The sequence below is a fragment of the Diaporthe citri genome, assembly GCF_014595645.1.
Source record: "Diaporthe citri strain NFHF-8-4 chromosome Unknown scaffold_18, whole genome shotgun sequence".
Lineage (NCBI taxonomy): Eukaryota > Fungi > Ascomycota > Sordariomycetes > Diaporthales > Diaporthaceae > Diaporthe > Diaporthe citri.
Window position 1 is genome coordinate 239061 of NW_025064863.1, and position 19443 is coordinate 258503.

The window sequence follows — 19443 nt, forward strand, 5'->3', positions numbered from 1 at the left end:
ATTCTATTATTCCCTCCTTATAACGCTATTATAATATAATTAAGCTAAGCTTAGCATATTTTTATTTAAAAGGGTCTTTAAGCGCAAGGCAAACCTTTTTTAAAAAGCTTTTTAATTATTCCTTAAATATCTTTATAAAATTAATATAAGGTAAAAATTAATTATAAAAAGTTCTTAGTTAATTAAATATATAAAAGAATTAAGCCCTTTTAGCATTAATTACCTTTCTATTTATTATAAACTTAGCCCTTATTTCTATTAGCTAAGTTGCTAAGTATTCTTAAAATAAAAGTTCCTTTAAATAAGGAAAGGCTTAATAAGCTGCTATTATTCTTTTAAGTTTCGCTATATTGGGTTTTATATGGTTGCATTATAAATTTATAATATAAAAAGACTTTAAATATATATTATGGGCTAGCCTTGGGTTATTTACCGTAAGGTATTTAAATAGGGTTTATATTTAAAGTATAGAGGAAAAGGTTTGCTTTCCATTTGCACCTGCATTAAAGCCTATTCTTATAGGGCTAAAGCCCATTAATTAATCACAATGAGCAAAGCCCAAACCGTAACATTTAAGGTATTTAAAATATAAATTTATGTATGTAGCTAGCGTTTTTATATTAGCTAAATTTAGATTTCCTATAGAAAAGTCATCATTTTTGTCCGCCCGGGGAGGGTGGAATTCATCATGCCAAATCACAAGTCACTCCCGAAGACAAATAAACTTTTTCGTTTCTGCAGGTTCTTGAATGGTAGAACCGACGGAACATCTGTCGCAGAACCGACGGGGCATATGCAAGACCCTCATCTATCAAAGACTACCAGCCGTTCGCCAAGTTACCAATCATCCCCTTGCTCATATCAGGAACTCCTCATGTGTACATCTTCTTCGTCATCTCCGGCGATGGCCTATCATACAAGCCACTCAAGCCCTGTCGGCAGAGGCGTTTCGATGAAGCAGCCTCGGTGCTTTCGGCATCCACATTCCGCCGCCAGGCCCGGCTGTTTGTCCCGGCCACGATCATCACCATTTTCTGCGCTGTTATGACGCCTCTCAACTGGTATGGCAAGGCCGAGCACACGCCCGGGGTCGCTCTTCCAGAAATTGAGCCACCACACCTTGACAGCTTCTGGGACCAGACGAAAGACTTCGGCTGGAACCAGGTTGCCTTCATGGACCCCATCGGACGCACCGTCGCAAGGTCTGATCCTGGAGAGCAAGTCACGCAGCTTCACCATCCGTACGACTACGCGCTCTGGACCCTCCCTGTCGAGTTCCACAGCTGCATGGTGTTGCTTATGTTTCTCATGGCATTAAGCAGAGTCAATAGTATAGCTCGAATGGTGGTTGTCCTCGTTTCGGCTGTATTGCTCGAATTCATCTTCATTTACTGGGCCGTTTTCCTCTTCCTCTCCGGGATGCTGATCTGCGATCTCCGGATGGAAATCGAGGAGCGCTCGTTACGGAGACCGGCATCGAAGCCTAGTATCGAACCATGGTTGAGAGCGACACTTGGAAGCATAGGGGGTGTGGTCTGTTTTGTGCTTTCCTTGTGGGCCCTCAGCACACCACACTTGGCTTTTGTAGGACGGGAAGCCCCGGGGTCCCGCATTTTGACGTCCATGATCCCGGAGAGATTCGGTGATCAAATGCTCATGCCCATTGCAGCAATAGGTCTAGTCCTCACACTTGACAACAACCGCTTTCTTCAGAATCTCTTCACAACCTCCTTCGCGATGTACTTGGGGCGGATTTCATTTACCGTGTCTCTGATTCATGGGCCATTGCTAAATACTCTGTGTCATGCGTTAGCACGGTAGTCACTTGCAATTGTAGCAGGCGAGATGGATGAGAAATATCTCACTGCAATTGCCCTGGCTGCAATTGTTTGGTGGCTTGTTCTTATCTTACTGTCAAGTTTTGTTCACCGATATGTTGATGCACAAGCTGTCGAATTGTCCAAGTGGGCTTATGGCAAGCTGCTGCGAGCAGACACACGGCCGATCAAAGAAGGATGAAGTAGAAGCGATCTTGTTTCGTAATATTCAGGTAGATAATGAACGTACATAGAAAATGATAAAACGAGAAATTCCTCCACATGTTACCTGCTCAGTGGTGGGCTTCTAACCTTGGAACTCATGTACATCCCACGTGCCCAAGGTGACATATCTGCCTAGGTATTATATGGAATGGGGCCGAGACTGATCGTTTCTGGGTAATTTTCGAAGTCATCGTAGCTTTCCGGCGGTTTTGGAGAAGCTGATTGGTTTTCTAGGGCTCACTGTGCAATTCTCGTCTGGGTCACAGATATTACCTCACTCACAGCAGAGACGGGGCGAGGCGAGGCGGAGGAAGACTATGCATTGGGAAGACGCGAGTTAATTTGAAAAATGGACGAATGACTGGGCGAAACGACTGTCATTGATTTAAACTTGCAACTAGTTTGGTAGGTTGGCAATCATACTACGGTTATGATGGTGCATTATCTATCTAGGCATCCTTCTCAGCGATCGATAGTGTCAAAACTATCTATGTTCAACAGACTGTCTCCTGTGCTTCGCCGAACAAGTATTTGAGTTGTAAATTTGTAATTGTGCTGGTCCAGCTCTCCCTCAGTCAGCTTGAAGTCATACTTGAACAAGATATGGGTGAGGAGCATCTTGGCTACGGCGGCGGCAAAGAAACGACCAGGGCACGCGTGCTTGCCGTAACCCCAAGCCATGTGCTCCGGGCTCACCGCCGTGAACTGCCTCGGCTTGTTGGGCTTGAGGCCCTTGGCCATGTTCAGATGTCGGTCAGGTTCGAACTTTTCCGGCTCCGGGTAGATTTCTGGATCGTGCATCCAATGTCCCGAGACAACAAACAAAGACTGGGCGGGTATGACGTTGCCATCATCCATTCTGATATCTTCCTGCGCCCTGCTTTTGAGGAATACTACTTGTGATGTCAGCGGCTTTGTTCTCAAATAGCAGTCAACCAACCGTCCATATTTATTTTTAAGGGGTACTTGCCTGCCCCGATTGGCTTTAGTCTCTGAGATTCCTTCATGCATCGATCCATCAAATCCAGCTTTGCAAAGCTGGATTTGGTCCATGTGTGATCTTTCAATACGCGGGATGCTTCCTCCTTCAATTGATCAACAAGGGCAGGATTCCGCGCTAGGTCACAAAGCAGCTGGCACATAAAATCTGTGGTCGTGTGGAAGCTAGCAACGGAGAATGATACCATGGCCGCACCTGGGTTGTAACTCTCTCCCCCGGCTTTCTCATCGAGCCAGGCAACCCACTCGTCAGCAACTGGCGCTACCTTTCCAGAGCGAGCCGCTTCCGCGCGACGGCGAGAAATCTCAGCTCGGCGTTCCTTGACGAATGGGAAGAGATGTTGGTTTACGTCCTCAAGTGCGCGTTGAAGCTTTTGAGATGTGGGGTGAACCCTCGCAACCAGAGAATGCAGTACTCGCGGCCACACCATCAAACTGCGACCTTCAGTGAAAGCGAGGGTTGAATATGTGAACAAGCTCTGGATGTATGCATCATTGCGGCAGAGCTCTGTGTTGGTGAAGAAGCGCTGTGTAGTCTGGGCTACTATTGCAGTAAAAGTTTCGAACAAAGACACTGCGTGCCAATCTATTGGATCGCTCGGGTCAAAAACTGAGATTGAGCGCAAGGTCCACAGCGGTGGTTGACAGTGGATGGGACACAGACCTGTGGCATCGGTCCAGCGCGATTCTAAAGCATGGGAGAGTTCTTCGGACAATTGACTTTTGCGGCTTGCTACAAAACCAGTGAGGCGGTGAAGAATTATGTCCGCGTTTCGCTGCCTCCATTGATTCGAGGCGAAAGTGAAAGGCTCGTATCCGGGTGCCCTGATGGGCAATTCCTGAAATACAACCACAAATCAGAGACTTGGTGTGAAGGAGACGACAGGTTATTTGCTCTTACCTGCTCTGTATATGCCGCTGCGCTGCAGCCATGGCCGTGTCGGAACTTCTCGATATACTTTGGTGAGACAACAAGCACCTGTCCAATCGTTGTATTGATCCTCCAAATGCCCCGGTCCTTAGATATATAACACATTAGTATAAGGGTTGTCGTTTGATGTCTGTCTTCTGTGAACTCACCGGAAATTTAGCAAAGCCTTTTGCGATCAACTCTTGCGAGCCGTGTAGCGCCTCTATTGGGTGTACCTTCTTTCCATCGTACAGAGGGTAGGCAAACAGCCTCCATTGTCTCAGCAAATACGTATAGCCCCTGGATACAAATAAAATTGTGAGAATAGCTACCGCAAATTTAATCAAAATGGAACCAGGCTCCCAACTGGCTACGGTCGGCTGTGCCATCTTTCATGATTCATGCATATTTCTGTCTTTCGAGATCTTAGGCTTTGAATCAACGGAGCAGTGGGACTTTGCACGCGGATGATCAGACTACTCTTTAAGAGCGACACCGGCGAGGAGTATCTCTTACATGTCACATCACTTGGCAGAGAACACACCAGAACCTGTTGAATGCTTCCGATCGGGTAATTGTCTGATTCATGGCATGCATACTCTAGTGGCGGAGCAAAACAGAGAATTAGGCGCTGCGTTTTCTGCCATGTGTGTTATTCTTCCAGATCGCACTAGTGTGCCTCCGTCAGGATCCCAAGTGTTATTATTCAACAACTCGTATTTGCTACATATGTAGCAAATTGGGCAAAGTGTGACCTAATGGGCCCAGTGATGATACAAAATGGTACAAGGCTAACCAAGTTTTGGGATCCCGACGGAGGTACAGATAGTAAATTAATCATTAAAACTTAAAGTTCGCCAGGGGCGAAGTGAATCGCCGTTCGGCTCGCTGCTTGAATATGTAAGATCGAAGTACACCTCTGCATGCATCCTAAACATTAAATTGTGTACAACATTTTTCTATTAGTAACTCTAGACCTACCAGGTTACATTTTACTTAATTTGCTAATAAAAGCAACTTTCGGCAGAATAGTTAACATTTAACATTTAGGATGTTTGCAGAGATGTAAACTCTACCTATTAAGGGAAGGAGGGGTTTTCAACAACATAGCGTCACTATGTTAATTATATAGCAACATAATAGTGACATATAATTAATATTTTAATAAAATATCGTTATATATATTTAATATAACTTATATATTATTAATATAAAGATAATTTTAACATTTTATAATATAATATTATTATTTTATATTAACTTAAGAAATTAACTTTTATTTTTCTTTAACTTATCCTTAACTTAGCTCCTTATTTAATATTTATTAACTGAATTATTCATAGCTTTAGCTATATTTCTTTTAAAAAAAGTAATGTTTTATTAATTTATTTGCTATTTATTTAGCTTTTTAATTATTTCTTAACAGCAGCTTTAAGCTAATGCATAAATTTATATATAACCTTATATATTTATTTATATTTCATTAATAAGAAAACCTTAAAATCCGCCTTTCTACCCTTTATTTTTTTTTACTTTTTAATACTTTAAAGCATTTTTAATTACTTATAATAAAAAAGTAAATTTAAAGCAATATAATATAATTATACTCCTTTACATTACTCATATTATTATAAATAATTTATTTACTTTTCTTCAACAATTTCATAAAAGCTTTATATAATAACTATAAATAATTATTAAGGAAAAATATTCTTTATTTTAACTTTTATTAATGTTAAAAATTTTAAGGTTAAATATTAATTACAATAATAGCTTATATAAGATATGTATTAATATAAGTGGAAAGAAATTAAGTTTTTAAACGTTTATTATTATATAAAAAGATTAAATATATATTGCTTAAAAAGTATATATAAATAAATTAAAAACAAGATTATCCTTAATTATTTATTAAGAAAGGGCTTATAAAATTATAGAAATATTTAAAAATAGCTATATAATTAAGATTTATAAGGGTTTAAACTAAAGCTTTTAACATGAAAAGTTAATTAACATAATATAATATAATATTTAGCCCTTAATATATTTTATTCCTAATAATATATTACTAGCATTTTACCAGCATTTTGCTAGAATTTCAAAATTTTGATTAAATGTTAAATTATCATTATATTGCGTAACTTAGACGAAAACCCCCCTCACCCCTAGTACGTAATGATAGGGAATGCGTCATGTGCACACAAATCTTGTGGTACACTGGCCGTTCATTGTGTTCGTACTTATCAGCCCCACAAGACAGGCCTGGAACCACTAGGTATCTGATTACAGTCAATTGTCCGTTTTCCCTCGAGTTAGGGTTTCACACCGCTGTTTCCGACGCAATTGAACGGAGTCACCAAGAGGTGCCACGATTCAGGTCCGTATGTATGTAACGAAGTAAACGTCTTGCAGCATATCGACCCCTTCATACTGTATCTTGTCGATGAGACCCACGTCAATGACCTCGAATGTCAACAACGGAATCACCTCTCCAACATCCTATCTGGGCGTGGATAGACACAGCTGCCTGAAACCCGGCTGGAATCACCTGAAGCTTTCACCGGAATTGCAAACATGGACTTCGTTCGCAGCAATACCCGGGGTACGTCTGAGGCTCCCTTGAAGCCGGATATGTCCACGAAACAATCTGTTGTTCCTCCTGATCTCGCGCCAAACAGCGCTGCCGACTTCTGGTGGAGACTATGTAGACCCGAAATGTCTGGCCTGCTGGAGCAAGCTGGAGGATATACTGAGTCGCAGAAGGAATCTCACCTTAGCTTTGTTCGAGAGCAATGCGCGCCGTGGATGGGGCCTGTTCCAACAGGTCATATGGCACACGAGGCTGTGGCACCGGTAGAATTCAGCGTCAACTACGTCAGCACTCGAGAGGAGGGCGTGATGCGGTTCCAAATGGAGCCTTTGACTGCCGTCTCGGGGCCACACACCGTGGCGGATGATCCATCCGGGAAGAAAGCGGTCGCCTCGATGCTTAGTTCATTCGAGCAAGTTTTAGATGTTGATCTTAAGTGGGCGTGGCAACTCCTGGACAAATTTATGGTAACGTCGCCCGATGAGGTTTCACGGCTCCGGGAAGCTGAGAAGACCTCGTTGCCGCCGCCGCTCGACCTGTACCAGCGGACCCCTCAATTCAACTTCGCCTTCGACCTCAGTCCTGACGGCAAATCAATGAAAGCCTACTTCCTCCCCCTTGCGAAGTCCCTGGCCACTGGAAAGAGTGCCCTGGATCATTGTCTGGACGCTGTGCGGTCGCTGGATCCTCATGGCGAGGGGCTTTCAGCTGTTGCTCACCTTCTGCATGAGTTCTTGACCGTATCCTGCCCAGGTCGCATGTCTTGCGACTATTTGGGGATCGACTCGACGGCCCCTGAGAATTCCCGCGTGAAGCTGTACGTATCGTCGCAGCAACACAACAGCTTCGACTTTGTCAAGAATGTCTTCACCCTCGGAGGGCGGGCTAGCGACCAGACAACACTGCGTGGCGTGGAGTTCCTACAGTCAATCTGGCATCTCTTGGTCAATGGTGAGGCCGGAAAGCTTCTCGATCATTCAGATCGGCCTCCAAAACAGTTGCCATTTTTCCTGGGCTGTCTTTATTTCAGCTTCGAATGGCGGACAGGTGATCGGCTGCCTCTGGTCAAGATCTATATCCCGCAGTGGCAGTACGCCCAGAGTGACCGCAGAATAGCGGACAACATATCAAATGCGTTGAGGAAACTGGGTCGAAATAATGCGGCTGATGAGTACTTGACCCGCATCAAGAAGACCTTCCCGAGAGCCGATTTGGACACCGATGTATCTGTTCACAATCAAGTGTCATATGCATACAATGATACCACAGGCGCATATCTCACAGTATATTACAGTGTCAATAGCAAAGCTGTTATCAAGGATTAGTTAGGAGAATGCTGAGCTGTCATGGGTTGGTAATGAAATAACAGATTCAAATTTTGATGCCACGAGTGTGACGATTCTATTTTAGTGTTCTGGTGAATGTTGACTACATGTTGCACGTCATTGGAAAGAAAACTGTCCCCTTCCAAGCATCTAGTACAATTTTTCCCGTTCTCGTTTGCTCAATACTTCAACAGTATCTAGCATCGGGGCAACTTCCGCATCTCCTCCTCAATGTTCGGCCTCGCACTAGGTGGCAACCATGCAGCTATCCAGTAATTGCCCGCAGGATCTTTGCCGAGGATGTTGAACGCGTCACGGGCCGTCTGGCTATGTTTCGTATGGAGCGAATGATGATAGACGGGCTTCCCTGGCTCAGCGGCCACTGGGCCCTGCTTCCCACGCCTGATAACGGCCGGGCTGAAGTCGACACCCTCACAGATCTTGGTTTTCCCCCAGTTGCTGAAGATGAGCGGTTTTGTTTTTGACGTGCCAACAATGAGGGCTCCAAGCTTCGTTTTGGTTAACTCACGGAACATGGCGCGTATTTGAGTATCCGGCACTTGTTCCAGCAGCGATTTGCGCACCATGTGTGCGAGCTCGCCCAGCGAAGTGCTCATCACCTGGCCGACGGTAGTTTCTGTAAACAGTGCGAAGGCAAAGTTTCCGACGTATGCTGTGTTATGATTGAAAAGACTCGATAGGCAGCCTCGAACGTCAAGTGCGTTGATGATAGTGATAGGCTGCTGTGAAAATCGTTGTGACGCCAGATGAAGACATGGCATCCGAACAGCCCACGTCGTGATCACATCACCCTCACTAAGAAAAGCCGTCTCGAACTGGCCTGTTATATGAGACCCATTTGACATGTCCAATGACTGCCTGGCATCCTGCTGCAGAGCCTTGACTGTATTGGCCGGGAGGTAGATAAACCTGCCCTCCTGAGGTCCCCAAAGAAGGATCCAGACGTATCGGACACCCTAGATAACGAGCCCAATACCACTGACGAGTCTGGTTTTCAATATCCATTCATTCTGCTTCGAATTGCTTCCTGGGTGCTCAGGAGTACTTGACTCTCTCTTTCTTGCCTATACCTCAAAAGCGTTCTATCACAATTCTTAGGGCCTACAATATTTTCCTTGCCTCACTTTTTCTCCTTGCACTTTAAAAACACAGTCTCTATATCTTGAATGAACCCGAATTTCTCTTACAGTTGCCATTCTCTGTTCAGAGGGCAATTTTGAATGCTTCAATTACACTCCTTGGCTACGATCAAACTCATGCTCGACGTGTCTCATCTGAAAACGAAGCGGATTTGACACGGCAGTCTCGTGGTCGCATCACTATACGAGGCAGGGGACGCGGTCTTGAAAGGAGATGGGATCCTGAAAGGAGAAGGGGGTCCTGAAAGGCAGGGGATGGGATCCTGAAGTACCTTCGGCCAAGGTCGCTGCCCACCGAGCTGTAGACGCTGAAGCCCTGATTTTGGCCAGTCAATCCTGAATGGCAAGAGGGGGGGGGGGGGTTCCGAAAAGTAAGTGGCACCCAATTTATATGCTTAATTTAACTTAGGTATATAGGAGTTTAGTATGGATAAGCGAATTAGGCCTGGGTGATATGCTCTGATTGGCTATGGCTATGGTATAAGTTGATGTATCGGTGTACCCTCCGATTTTGCAGGTGCGAATCTCTATATTCTTGGTCAGTACTTGTTAAGCTGTGCAATATGTCAATATCTGGAGACTCCATATAGAGATCTGGGGCCTAACCCATATACTCCAAGGTTCTAAACCACCATGCCCCGGCACAAAGCCCACACTGAATGATGCGATTTGCTTAACTACTGGAAACCTTCCGTTGAATGCCATAACTCGACTGACTGTTGCAGACGCTGCCGAATCAAGGGAATCTCAAGAATGCAACAAAACCGCACCTGCCCATCGCGGTCATGTGGCTGCATGCAACAAGACAAGCAATAATTAAGGTAGCTCTGTGGACAAAGCTTGGCCTGCGCTTATTATAACTCGTGATTGTCAAGGTATGTTGCGGCATCTCCCACTTTCTCCTCCTTGCTGTCTTGGCCCGTCCCAGCTAATTGCTCTGCTCCAATTGTGCGGCAAGACTCTTGGCGCTGTGCTACCCAAGACATCGGCCACCTTCCCTTCAGGGTCAAGCGAGGCGATATAAGTTGCTAGTCTGGGCCAACTCCTCATGGCAGAGAGAAATCCGGGGGCTGCACACTTCGGAATTCTTATCAATCCCACTTGGCACAGTGCTGGGCAAGGCTTAACCTTCCTCATCCACGATGGCGCCTGCTGCTGTTTCTTGTCCATTACTCATTCAAGAGAGGAGGTTGACTATATAAACAGGAGCACACCTCGTTTCCTAGACGGTGCACACAGTTTTGGGGGGCAGCCAACTTGCAACCGCTCGTCTGCCCATCATGAAGTCACTGCTGATCTCCTCGCTCCTGCTGCCCCTGGCAACCGCTGTGGCGCTCCCGGAGAGGGAGGCAAAGGTCGACTATACCGGCTACAAGGTCCTGCGTGTCGACGTGGGTTCTGACGCCGCGGTCACAGAGGAGGTGTCCCAGCTCGCGGCCCATGTGCTGAACCCTGGCAGTACCGGGGCTGTCGATGTCGTAGTCGCCCCTGACTCGGTGTCTGCCCTCGAGGGACTTGGCTTAAGCAGCACTGTTCTCGATGAGGATCTCGGCGCCAGTATCGCTGCCGAGGGCGAGATCTCTGAAGCTCTAGCTGGTGAGCTACTCCATTTGATGCTCTCGTTGAAGCTGCTGTACTGATAAATTCCTTCAAAGTTCCCGACGCCTCATGGTTCACCGCGTACCACGCTTATGCATCCCACCTAACCTTCCTGAACGACCTCCAAGCCAGCTTCCCAGCCAACTCGGAGGTCTACACCGCCGGCACGTCGGTCGGCGGGCGTGCCCTGACCGGCATCCATATCTGGGGCAGCGGCGGCAAGGGCTCCAAGCCCGCGGTCGTCTTCCACGGCAACGTCCACGCCCGCGAGTGGATCACGTCCAAGACCACCGAGTACATCGCGTACACGCTGCTGACGCAGTACGCGTCCAACGCCGCCGTCAAGGCCGTCGTCGACAAGTTCGACTTCTACATCACGCCCGTCGTGAACCCGGACGGCTTCGTCTACTCCCAGACCACGGACCGCCTGTGGCGCAAGAACCGCCAGACCGTCAGCGGCAACTCGTGCGTCGGCCGTGACATCAACCGCAACTGGCCGTACCAGTGGTCCGTCGCGGGAGGCGCCTCTACGAACCCTTGCTCTGAGACGTACAAGGGTAAGAGATACATTCCCAATGGACGCGTCGCATATTGAACGTGGCTGACCGAGTTGTTCCGCCCAGGCCAAGCAGCGGGCGATGCTCCCGAGAACAAGGGCCTCGTGGCTCAGATCCAGCAGCTGAAGGCATCCAACGGTATCAGTCTTTACATCGACTTCCACTCTTATGGCCAGTACATTCTCTGGGGTAAGTTTGCAACCCTACGGCCGAATCTTCCCTCTCAGCCAATTCCGTCCCTGCGGGTATGCAAAGCCTGTCATTTGCTAACCTTCACTTCCAGCTTATGGCTACAATTGCGCCGCTACTGCCGAGAACAACGCCGCCCTTCAATCCTTGGCTACTGCTGCTAGGAGTGCTATTGCGGGCGTCACTGGAACGTCGTACACCATCGGAAAGTCCTGCAGCACGCTGTACGCCACCACCGGGTCCAGCGTGGACTACATCGATGCCACGGGCAACGCAACATACAGCTATACATACGAGCTGAGGGACACGGGCACGTATGGCTTTGTGCTGCCGGCCAACCAGATCAGGCCAACAGCCGTGGAGACTTGGGCTGGCGTGCTGGTTATGCTCCAGAGGGCTTAAATCGCCCTTGGGACTCCCGAGGCCGTTTTCATTTGACATTGGCTCTCGTGAACCGCAATTGGTCTGTCCATCATCGGGCGTGCTGTGGATTGGTTGAAGCACATACGGTATAGCTACTTGCCAAGGTGGTTGATCTCTTGTTGATCATCTACCATGACGGCTTCATTGCCGTTGAATTGCACATGTCAATGAAATACCCTCGAAGATGGTTGTCCGTTGTGCGCGCAAGCTCTCAAACCTTTGACGCTTTTCTTGTTTCACATCTCCTTCATCCGTGCTCTCGATGCCTGTTTGGACTTGGTGTTTGGTAGTAGATGTTCACAAGCTTAATTTTGCTCTTTGAGCTCTAGTTACCGTTTCGAGATGCTCGTGCCTCGTTCGCGGTCCATTGAAGCCGATGAAAGCGCCGACTCGCCGGAAAGTTCTCACTGATCGTGCTGTTCCAGAGAGCAAATTGTGTATCCGTCTTTTGTTCCCCCTGACGGAGCTTTTGACTTGACTTACATCAGTCTTAAGGGGGATCACAATCAGCCCTGCGCTATTTCCCAAGAAGAAGAACCATATGTTTACCAACTCTTTGGTTGCCCCGCCTGCTGTCTTTCTGTTTGCTAGTGGTATGTCATCCAGGTCATCGACGAAGGTCTTTGTTGTCGGTTGGAATCGCATCCATGGCCGACGATGCTCATACTCACCATAGTAGCTGCCTTCCACTTGACACCTGATCGTGTCAGTCTTAATAAGGAGGCCAGTACTGATCAACGACCTTCCATGTACATCCAACAGCGTAGGCATCACAGCACCCTTCAGAAACTCCACTCCACCATTGACCGAGGCCCACGACCAAGTTGGAGCGCGAGAGGACTCCTGTCTAGAAAAGACTAGGCCTTCTTCGTTTATGCGCCCCACATGTTTCCACATGAGCACATGGTGCGCCTGATGTTGCCAAATACCGTAGTGAAACTCATGCCCGAGAGCCTCGGAGACAACGGCTGTCAATCCACTAATCGCAGGCAGCTTATCCGTCTGGAAAGTGAGGTCCCTGCGGCTGTATTCCTCGACGAGCTTCACCCACGTGGAAAAGATCTCCGACGCCGTGCCCAGCACGCTGGTGGATGCTGTCTGTTTGGGCAACGCGCGTAGAACCGTCTCCCGATAGCTGCAACAGCTACACTCCCAGGAAATTTCTGTAGTCCCAAAAGTGACTAAGCGTCGAGAGAGCACAGCCTCTTGCAAGGCCCAACCGCGCCGACTCAGAGGCTCCATTTGCTGCCCAACATTGGGCAGGTCTACTCCCAAGTATACAATTTCCTCGCTCTTTTGTCTCTGTGACACCGGGCAGTAGGGAGTCTCCGGATCGGGCCGGGTACGAAATAGGCCATCGCGACAGTCTTTTTCTGCGGCTGCCGCGATGGTGAGGGAAGCTGACCTGTATATCCTCCCCATATCTTGGGACTGTTCTTCCGAATCGGCGGTCGAAAGGTCACCACTTCCTTGGATGATGCAAAGACTGTCGACCCAAAGATATCGGAACCCAAGATACCTCGCAAGCACCATAGCGTCAACTATAGTTGGGGGAATCATTTCCATGGGAAGTGATTTGTGTAAATCCTCCATGTTATCGATAGTTAAGTTGAAAAATGGACCACGACCCCAACACTGGCAGTAGCTCAGTGCCAGATATTTGCCGCGACTGCCATTGGTAGTGACCAATCGTGAGCTCAGCGAGCCATTTCCAAGGACCTGCCCGATTCCGATCACTCGTTTCGGGAGGACTTGCGTCTTGGTGGTGCTCGCATTTCGTACCATGGCTCTCGAGACAATCGGTCAACCATTGAGAAACCAATTCCAGACATTGACAAGAGCCAGAAATGGCGCTACGCAGGCTGAAGACCGTATCTGATTGGGTTCGACGAGTTTCAGCGCTATACCAATCGTCAGAAGCTCCCCAGGTGTCTCTAGCAGAACTTTAGAATGAACCGGGACAATCCGGAGCGTGAAAATCCTCACCAACTCGCGTCTGAGTACACCATGAGATGTGACCGTAGCACCCACGGCTCCTTATCTGGTGGTCCTATGCGCCACGACCCATCCTCGGCTGGCATCCAAGAAAAGCTATGGCTGCCCCCCGATGGCATGACCAAGATGTCCACGCGGTCCACGCGTCGGATCGCGCCAACTCCCCGCGGTGTGTTGCGGTAAATCCTCACGTTGAACTCGCCCCCGACGAACTCCCCAACTAATTGACAGAACACTACGTCGACTTTCAAACCTCAACAATCTTGGGACCTGGGTGGCATCGAACAGCCTAAACGGCGTGGCCAAAGGGCGCATACACACTTTTGTACCGGGAGGAAGGTACATGCGGCATGAATCACTCCAGGTACGAACGCCACCATTCTGAAGCCTATCGCATATAGAGTTGGGCAGCGGAGTCATGGCAAAAGTGTGCTCTCACAAACACGCGGGGAATAGTGTTCGCAGCCAAAAGTATGCTGGCCACTGCATGCTCAAGACTGTTTTGGCTAACAAAGCTTGCTTGATTCAGTACGAGGACAGCTGTGCGTCGGTACGCCAGACTCGGGCGGCGTGATGATGATGAAGATGTTCGGCAGTCACTGTGGATGGCTGGGCATGGGTGCGTATTATAGACCTTCAGCCGCAGTCTGACGCAGTGGTTGTCCTGAGGGCGTGATGTCTCGCCATTTCGTTTGATGTGCACAGAGTGGGCAAGGGGAGTAAACGGCCATTTATGCCAACCTGACCCAGGTGTAGCGTTACTGAAGGTCACATTGGTAGACACATCATGTGGCGTTGTGCAGAAGCTTCAAAGCTGCAGCGATGCTTGTGCATGTCCTCATCAACTCCAATTTTGAATGCTATGGCAGCTGGGCGGTAGTCGAGTCACTTCATAATCGTTGTCCTCGCTACCGGTCAATATTGGAGTGCGGTTCGCGTTAAGAACTCACAGCAACAGCGGCTAAAGGAGCTTCATCCCTGTGATGGTTGGACCCTTGGCCATCTGAGGACCTTCGGGGCGGGCGGAACGCTGGGGTGCACCCATCCGGACATGGCAAGCCCTGGTTGGAGGGGTTGGAGGGGTGGACCCGACGCGTGAAGCGGAGGTTTGTTGAGACTCGAGCTCGATCGAGGTGAAACATAAGATCAACACCAACGGTGCGCAAGCATTGTTCGTGTAACCTGACGATACGCGACCATGTCATCTGTCAGATGCTGCAAGATTGTGTTCGAGATAATGTTCGAGATCGAAGGCCGCGATTGCTGTCAGATTCACGGCTGCCGGCAGACACATTGCTAAAGTAGATGGCCAGCCACATGGAGACCAATCCAGACTAAGCATGCATGCACGCTTATTAGATGCATGCGATCCCACGCTCTGGAATCCCAGTTGTGTGGACGGAGGGAGCGTGGGGGTTTGGGGTGACAAGAGGCCGGACGTGGGAAGAAATTTCTCCACGGACCGACCGCTCTGGTGATGCCGAGACGTAAATACGTCCGATGGACGGCAGGGCCGGATGGGTTCGCGGCTCGCGAGATAGACTACCCACAGCGAGACTGGGCAGCTGCCCAAGCGTGCAGTCATACCGACCGGACATAAACAGTACAGGGCAAGATACCACGGGATCCGCAGTGTCGAGCGGTGCTGGTTGTCATCGCAGGGGAAAATCGGCGAAAAGACCCCACCATGGGCGAAACAGCAACCGCGGGGTCGTCAAGGGCGCTGAGTGAGCCCATCAACGTCGATTTGGAGGTTGATGCAGTAGCTCGAGCTGCCTCGATGAATGGCTGGCCATGCATGTTGCTTATCTCATTCCAGCAGCGAGGGCAGAGCGGCGATGGGAGCATAGGAAATCGTGAATAGCATCGCCCCAAAGCTCGGTAGATAAGCGAGGGGCCAATTACTCAGTCGGTGATAAATATGGAGACGGTGACGTCTGGCTGAAGAGACTGACGCTCGCGCCTCGAGGAGCAATGGCCGAGTTGGCGGTGACGTCGGTCCGGCTCATCCGCGGGGCAGCAACAGCGGCAAAATTTGAGAACTTGAGACTGAGAGCAGACCCAATACGTAGACCTGGGCAGTAGACTGGACAGGAGGACAGTCTGGCAGGCAGTTGAAAAGACGCCATCGTGGTGGCAGCGGGTAAAAGACGACAGGCTATGGGGAATTTCTGTCAATGATAGCCCGAGCCAGCTGGCCCGCCGGGAAAATGCATGGCGCATGGCATTGCTGCAGAGGAGCCAGGCGAGGCGAAGCGCTCGAGTCGTCAAGCTTCGTGCCTGAGTACGGAGCAGGAAGCGTAGCAGCTGGCACTGCCTATTGTTGACAGTCTGTTGCCCCCCATGTCGACGCCGATGCTGGTACTGATGCTGTTGTGATGTCCATACGTACGTGTTCTCTGGTGATGCGGATTCTGAGGGTGGATCCCAAGCCAAGGCGTGTCACGAAGGTTGTGAGGTGTTTCGACAAGCTCAGTCATCACCGGCAGGGTGTATCCAGATGGGTGGTTGCCAGGGCAGGACGGGCCAGAGGGATGGATGGAGCTGGGATGGGGCAACCACTTGAGGCAGGAGCACGAAGCACGAAGCAGCAAGCAGGAAGGAGGAAGCCCTTCCCGCCCTTCCACGCCTGCGGCCGAGCCCAAGCTCAAGCAAGCTCAACCATTTTACTGGGCCCGCCTGCCTGCCCTCTTCTTTACCTCACCCCTCCTTCTGGAACTTGTTCCTCTTCACATCTTCAACTCTCACACCTTCCAACCTTTCTCTATCTATCCATCCACCAGACCATTTTTTGAACTCGAAAAACAGTCTGCCAAGATGGGTTACACAAAGACCGACGAGCTCGCCATCAACACCATTCGGGTCCTGGCCGTAAGTCGAGAATCAAGCCAAGCATTCCTTCCATAGCGTGCGGCAACGGCCAGCTTGCCCCTCCATCGCCGTTGCCGCCGCCGCCGTTGAGAGCTGTTTCACCATGAAAACCTGCAGCAACCACGCCTCAATATGATCAATTGTGCTCACCATTTCTCTCTCTAGGCCGATGCGACCGCCCATGCCAACTCTGGCCACCCTGGTGCGCCCATGTACGTTGTTCTCTCGATTTTGCCTCGCCGCGATTCGCCCTCCACCCAAATGTTGAGGACCGCGGGGTCATGCGCGCATTAAAAAAAGCCTGTGAACTACGCTGACAATGCTCTCAATACAGGGGCATGGCACCCGTGGCCCACGTTCTCTACAGCAAGTTCATGAAGTTCAACCCAAAGAACCCAAACTGGCTGAACCGTGACCGCTTCGTTCTCTCGTGAGTAGTTCTCCCTCGGCGCCTCTGGCCTCCGTGCCAGCGTCAACATGACGTGCTTCTGACCTCAACAACTCTCCAGCAACGGCCACGGATGCATGCTTCAGTATGCTCTGCTTCACCTCTACGGGTATGCCCTGTCCATCGACGACCTCAAGGCCTTCCGTGTAAGTTTTGCGCCGTGTCCTCAGGGGGCCAAGACCAAGGCGAATGATCTGGCTAACACCTGAGCTTCTAGCACGTTGACAGCATCACTCCCGGCCACCCCGAGGCCCACGATACCCCCGGTGTCGAGGTCACCACCGGCCCTCTGGGTCAGGGAATTAGCAACGCTGTCGGTCTCGCCATTGCCCAGGCCCACACCGCTGCCATCTACAACAAGCCCGGCTTCGACCTGGTCAACAACTACACATACGCCTTCCTTGGTGATGGCTGCTTGATGGAGGGTGTCTCATCAGAGGCCTCCTCCCTGGCCGGTCACCTGCAGCTCGGCAACCTGATTGCCATCTACGATGACAACCACATCTCCATCGACGGTGACACCAACCAGGCCTTCACCGAGGACGTCAAGAAGCGATACGAGTCCTACGGCTGGCACGTCCTCGAGGTCTCCGACGGTGACAGCGACCTCGACAGCATCGAGAAGGCCATCAAGGAGGCTCAGGCCGTCAAGGACAAGCCCACCATCATCAAGCTCAAGACCATCATCGGCTTCGGCTCCAAGAACCAGGGCACCCACGGTGTCCACGGCTCCCCCCTCAAGGCTGACGACATCAAGCAGCTCAAGGAGAAGTGGGGCTTCAACCCTGAGCAGAGCTTCGCTGTGCCCCAGGAGGTGTACGACCTGACCGGCAAGGTTGCCTCTGCCGGTGCCGCTGCTGAGCAGGAGTGGAACAAGCTCTTCGCCAGCTACGCTGAGAAGTACAAGGCCGAGCACGACGACCTGACCCGCCGCCTGTCCGGCAAGCTGCCCGAGGGCTGGGAGAAGTCGCTGCCCGTCTACACCCCCGCCGACTCTGCTGTCGCCTCCCGAAAGCTGTCCGAGATCGTCCTGCAGAAGATCCACTCCGTCATCCCCGAGCTGGTTGGTGGCTCAGCCGATCTGACTGGCTCCAACCTGACCCGGTGGAAGGATGCTGTCGACTTCCAGCCCCCATCCACCGGCCTGGGCGACTACACTGGACGTTACATCCGGTACGGTGTCCGTGAGCACGGTATGGGCGCCATCCTCAACGGTCTGGCCGCCTACGGTACCATCATCCCCTACGGTGGTACCTTCCTCAACTTCGTCTCGTACGCCGCCGGTGCCGTCCGTCTGTCGGCCCTGTCCCAGCAGCGCGTCATCTGGGTCGCCACCCACGACTCGATCGGTCTTGGTGAGGACGGCCCTACCCACCAGCCTATCGAGACCCTGGCCCACTTCCGCGCTCTGCCCAACTGCATGGTGTGGCGCCCTGCCGACGGTAACGAGACCAGCGCCGCCTACTACGTTGCCCTCACTTCCCAGCACACCCCCAGCATCCTGGCCCTGTCCCGACAGAACCTGCCACAGCTCGAGAGCTCCACGATCGAGCGTGCCGCCAAGGGTGGGTACGTCCTGCACGAGGTCGAGGGCGCACAGATCACCCTGGTGTCCACCGGGTCCGAGGTGTGCATCTGCGTCGACGCTGTCAAGGAGCTGGAGAAGAAGGGCATCAAGGCCCGTGTCGTCTCCATCCCCTGCTTCGAGGTGTTCGACGCCCAGTCCAAGGACTACCGCCTGTCCGTCCTGCCCGACGGCATCCCATCCCTGTCTGTTGAGGTCATGAGCACTATGGGCTGGGAGAGGTATACCCACGAGCAGTTCGGCCTGAACCGCTTCGGTGCCTCTGGCGCATACCTGGATGTGTACAAGAAGTTTGAGTTCACGCCCGAGGGTATCTCCAAGCGCGCACAGGCCACCATCGACTTCTGGAAGGATGTGCCCAACATCCGCTCCCCCATCAACCGGGCGTTCCAGCAGCTCATCTAAAAGGGGGATTGTGACTGGGTAGAAAAGGTTTACGAGGGATGATACAGAGCTCGCAGCAAGGGGTATTTAAATAGACTACTCCGGTGCATGTTTATGAAGACTTACACCATACACCACAATCAATGAATTTCGATGCACTTGACATATCAGTCCGAGTCTTGCTACCTTTCTGAAGAGTGATGACCCAATTATGTGTCCGGGCTCGACTGGCAGCTGAGACATGTCACCGGTACAGGTTCACGAGATGGGCTTTTCTAAAAAATAGTACTGTGGTCCCTCGACTACTTTTTGACGGAGGAGAGTCACTCCTCCCCTGCCCGCTTTCGCATGCTCTTCCTTGTGGCA

General features: G+C 50.4%; 6 protein-coding genes across 6 annotated transcripts; 4 read left to right on the forward strand and 2 right to left on the reverse strand.

The window, feature by feature from the left end:
• Positions 1 to 688: 688 nt before the first annotated feature.
• Positions 689 to 1675, forward strand: INS49_005521 (uncharacterized protein; the record flags this gene model as incomplete). The annotated part of the gene is made up of 3 exons (XM_043166300.1): positions 689 to 702; positions 780 to 1533; positions 1670 to 1675. 3 exons carry the CDS (start codon positions 689 to 691, stop codon positions 1673 to 1675), a joined length of 774 nt encoding a protein of 257 aa, XP_043017080.1.
• Positions 1676 to 2483: 808 nt separating this feature from the next.
• On the reverse strand, positions 2484 to 2900 carry INS49_005522 (uncharacterized protein; the record flags this gene model as incomplete). Its single annotated transcript, XM_043166301.1, has 2 exons — positions 2484 to 2491; positions 2546 to 2900. 2 exons carry the CDS (start codon positions 2898 to 2900, stop codon positions 2484 to 2486), a joined length of 363 nt encoding a protein of 120 aa, XP_043017081.1.
• A 3625-nt stretch (positions 2901 to 6525) lies between these two features.
• Positions 6526 to 7866, forward strand: INS49_005523 (uncharacterized protein; the record flags this gene model as incomplete). The annotated part of the gene is made up of 2 exons (XM_043166302.1): positions 6526 to 6655; positions 6776 to 7866. 2 exons carry the CDS (start codon positions 6526 to 6528, stop codon positions 7864 to 7866), a joined length of 1221 nt encoding a protein of 406 aa, XP_043017082.1.
• Positions 7867 to 8063: 197 nt separating this feature from the next.
• INS49_005524 (uncharacterized protein) lies at positions 8064 to 8732 on the reverse strand (the record flags this gene model as incomplete). The annotated part of the gene is made up of 1 exon (XM_043166303.1): positions 8064 to 8732. One exon carries the CDS (start codon positions 8730 to 8732, stop codon positions 8064 to 8066), a length of 669 nt encoding a protein of 222 aa, XP_043017083.1.
• A 1574-nt stretch (positions 8733 to 10306) lies between these two features.
• On the forward strand, positions 10307 to 11773 carry INS49_005525 (uncharacterized protein; the record flags this gene model as incomplete). The annotated part of the gene is made up of 4 exons (XM_043166304.1): positions 10307 to 10622; positions 10682 to 11182; positions 11249 to 11371; positions 11466 to 11773. The coding sequence occupies 4 exons, from the start codon at positions 10307 to 10309 to the stop codon at positions 11771 to 11773; spliced, it is 1248 nt and encodes a 415-aa protein (XP_043017084.1).
• Positions 11774 to 16606: 4833 nt separating this feature from the next.
• On the forward strand, positions 16607 to 19098 carry INS49_005526 (uncharacterized protein; the record flags this gene model as incomplete). The annotated part of the gene is made up of 5 exons (XM_043166305.1): positions 16607 to 16660; positions 16826 to 16872; positions 16995 to 17090; positions 17170 to 17254; positions 17326 to 19098. The coding sequence occupies 5 exons, from the start codon at positions 16607 to 16609 to the stop codon at positions 19096 to 19098; spliced, it is 2055 nt and encodes a 684-aa protein (XP_043017085.1).
• Positions 19099 to 19443: the final 345 nt, after the last annotated feature.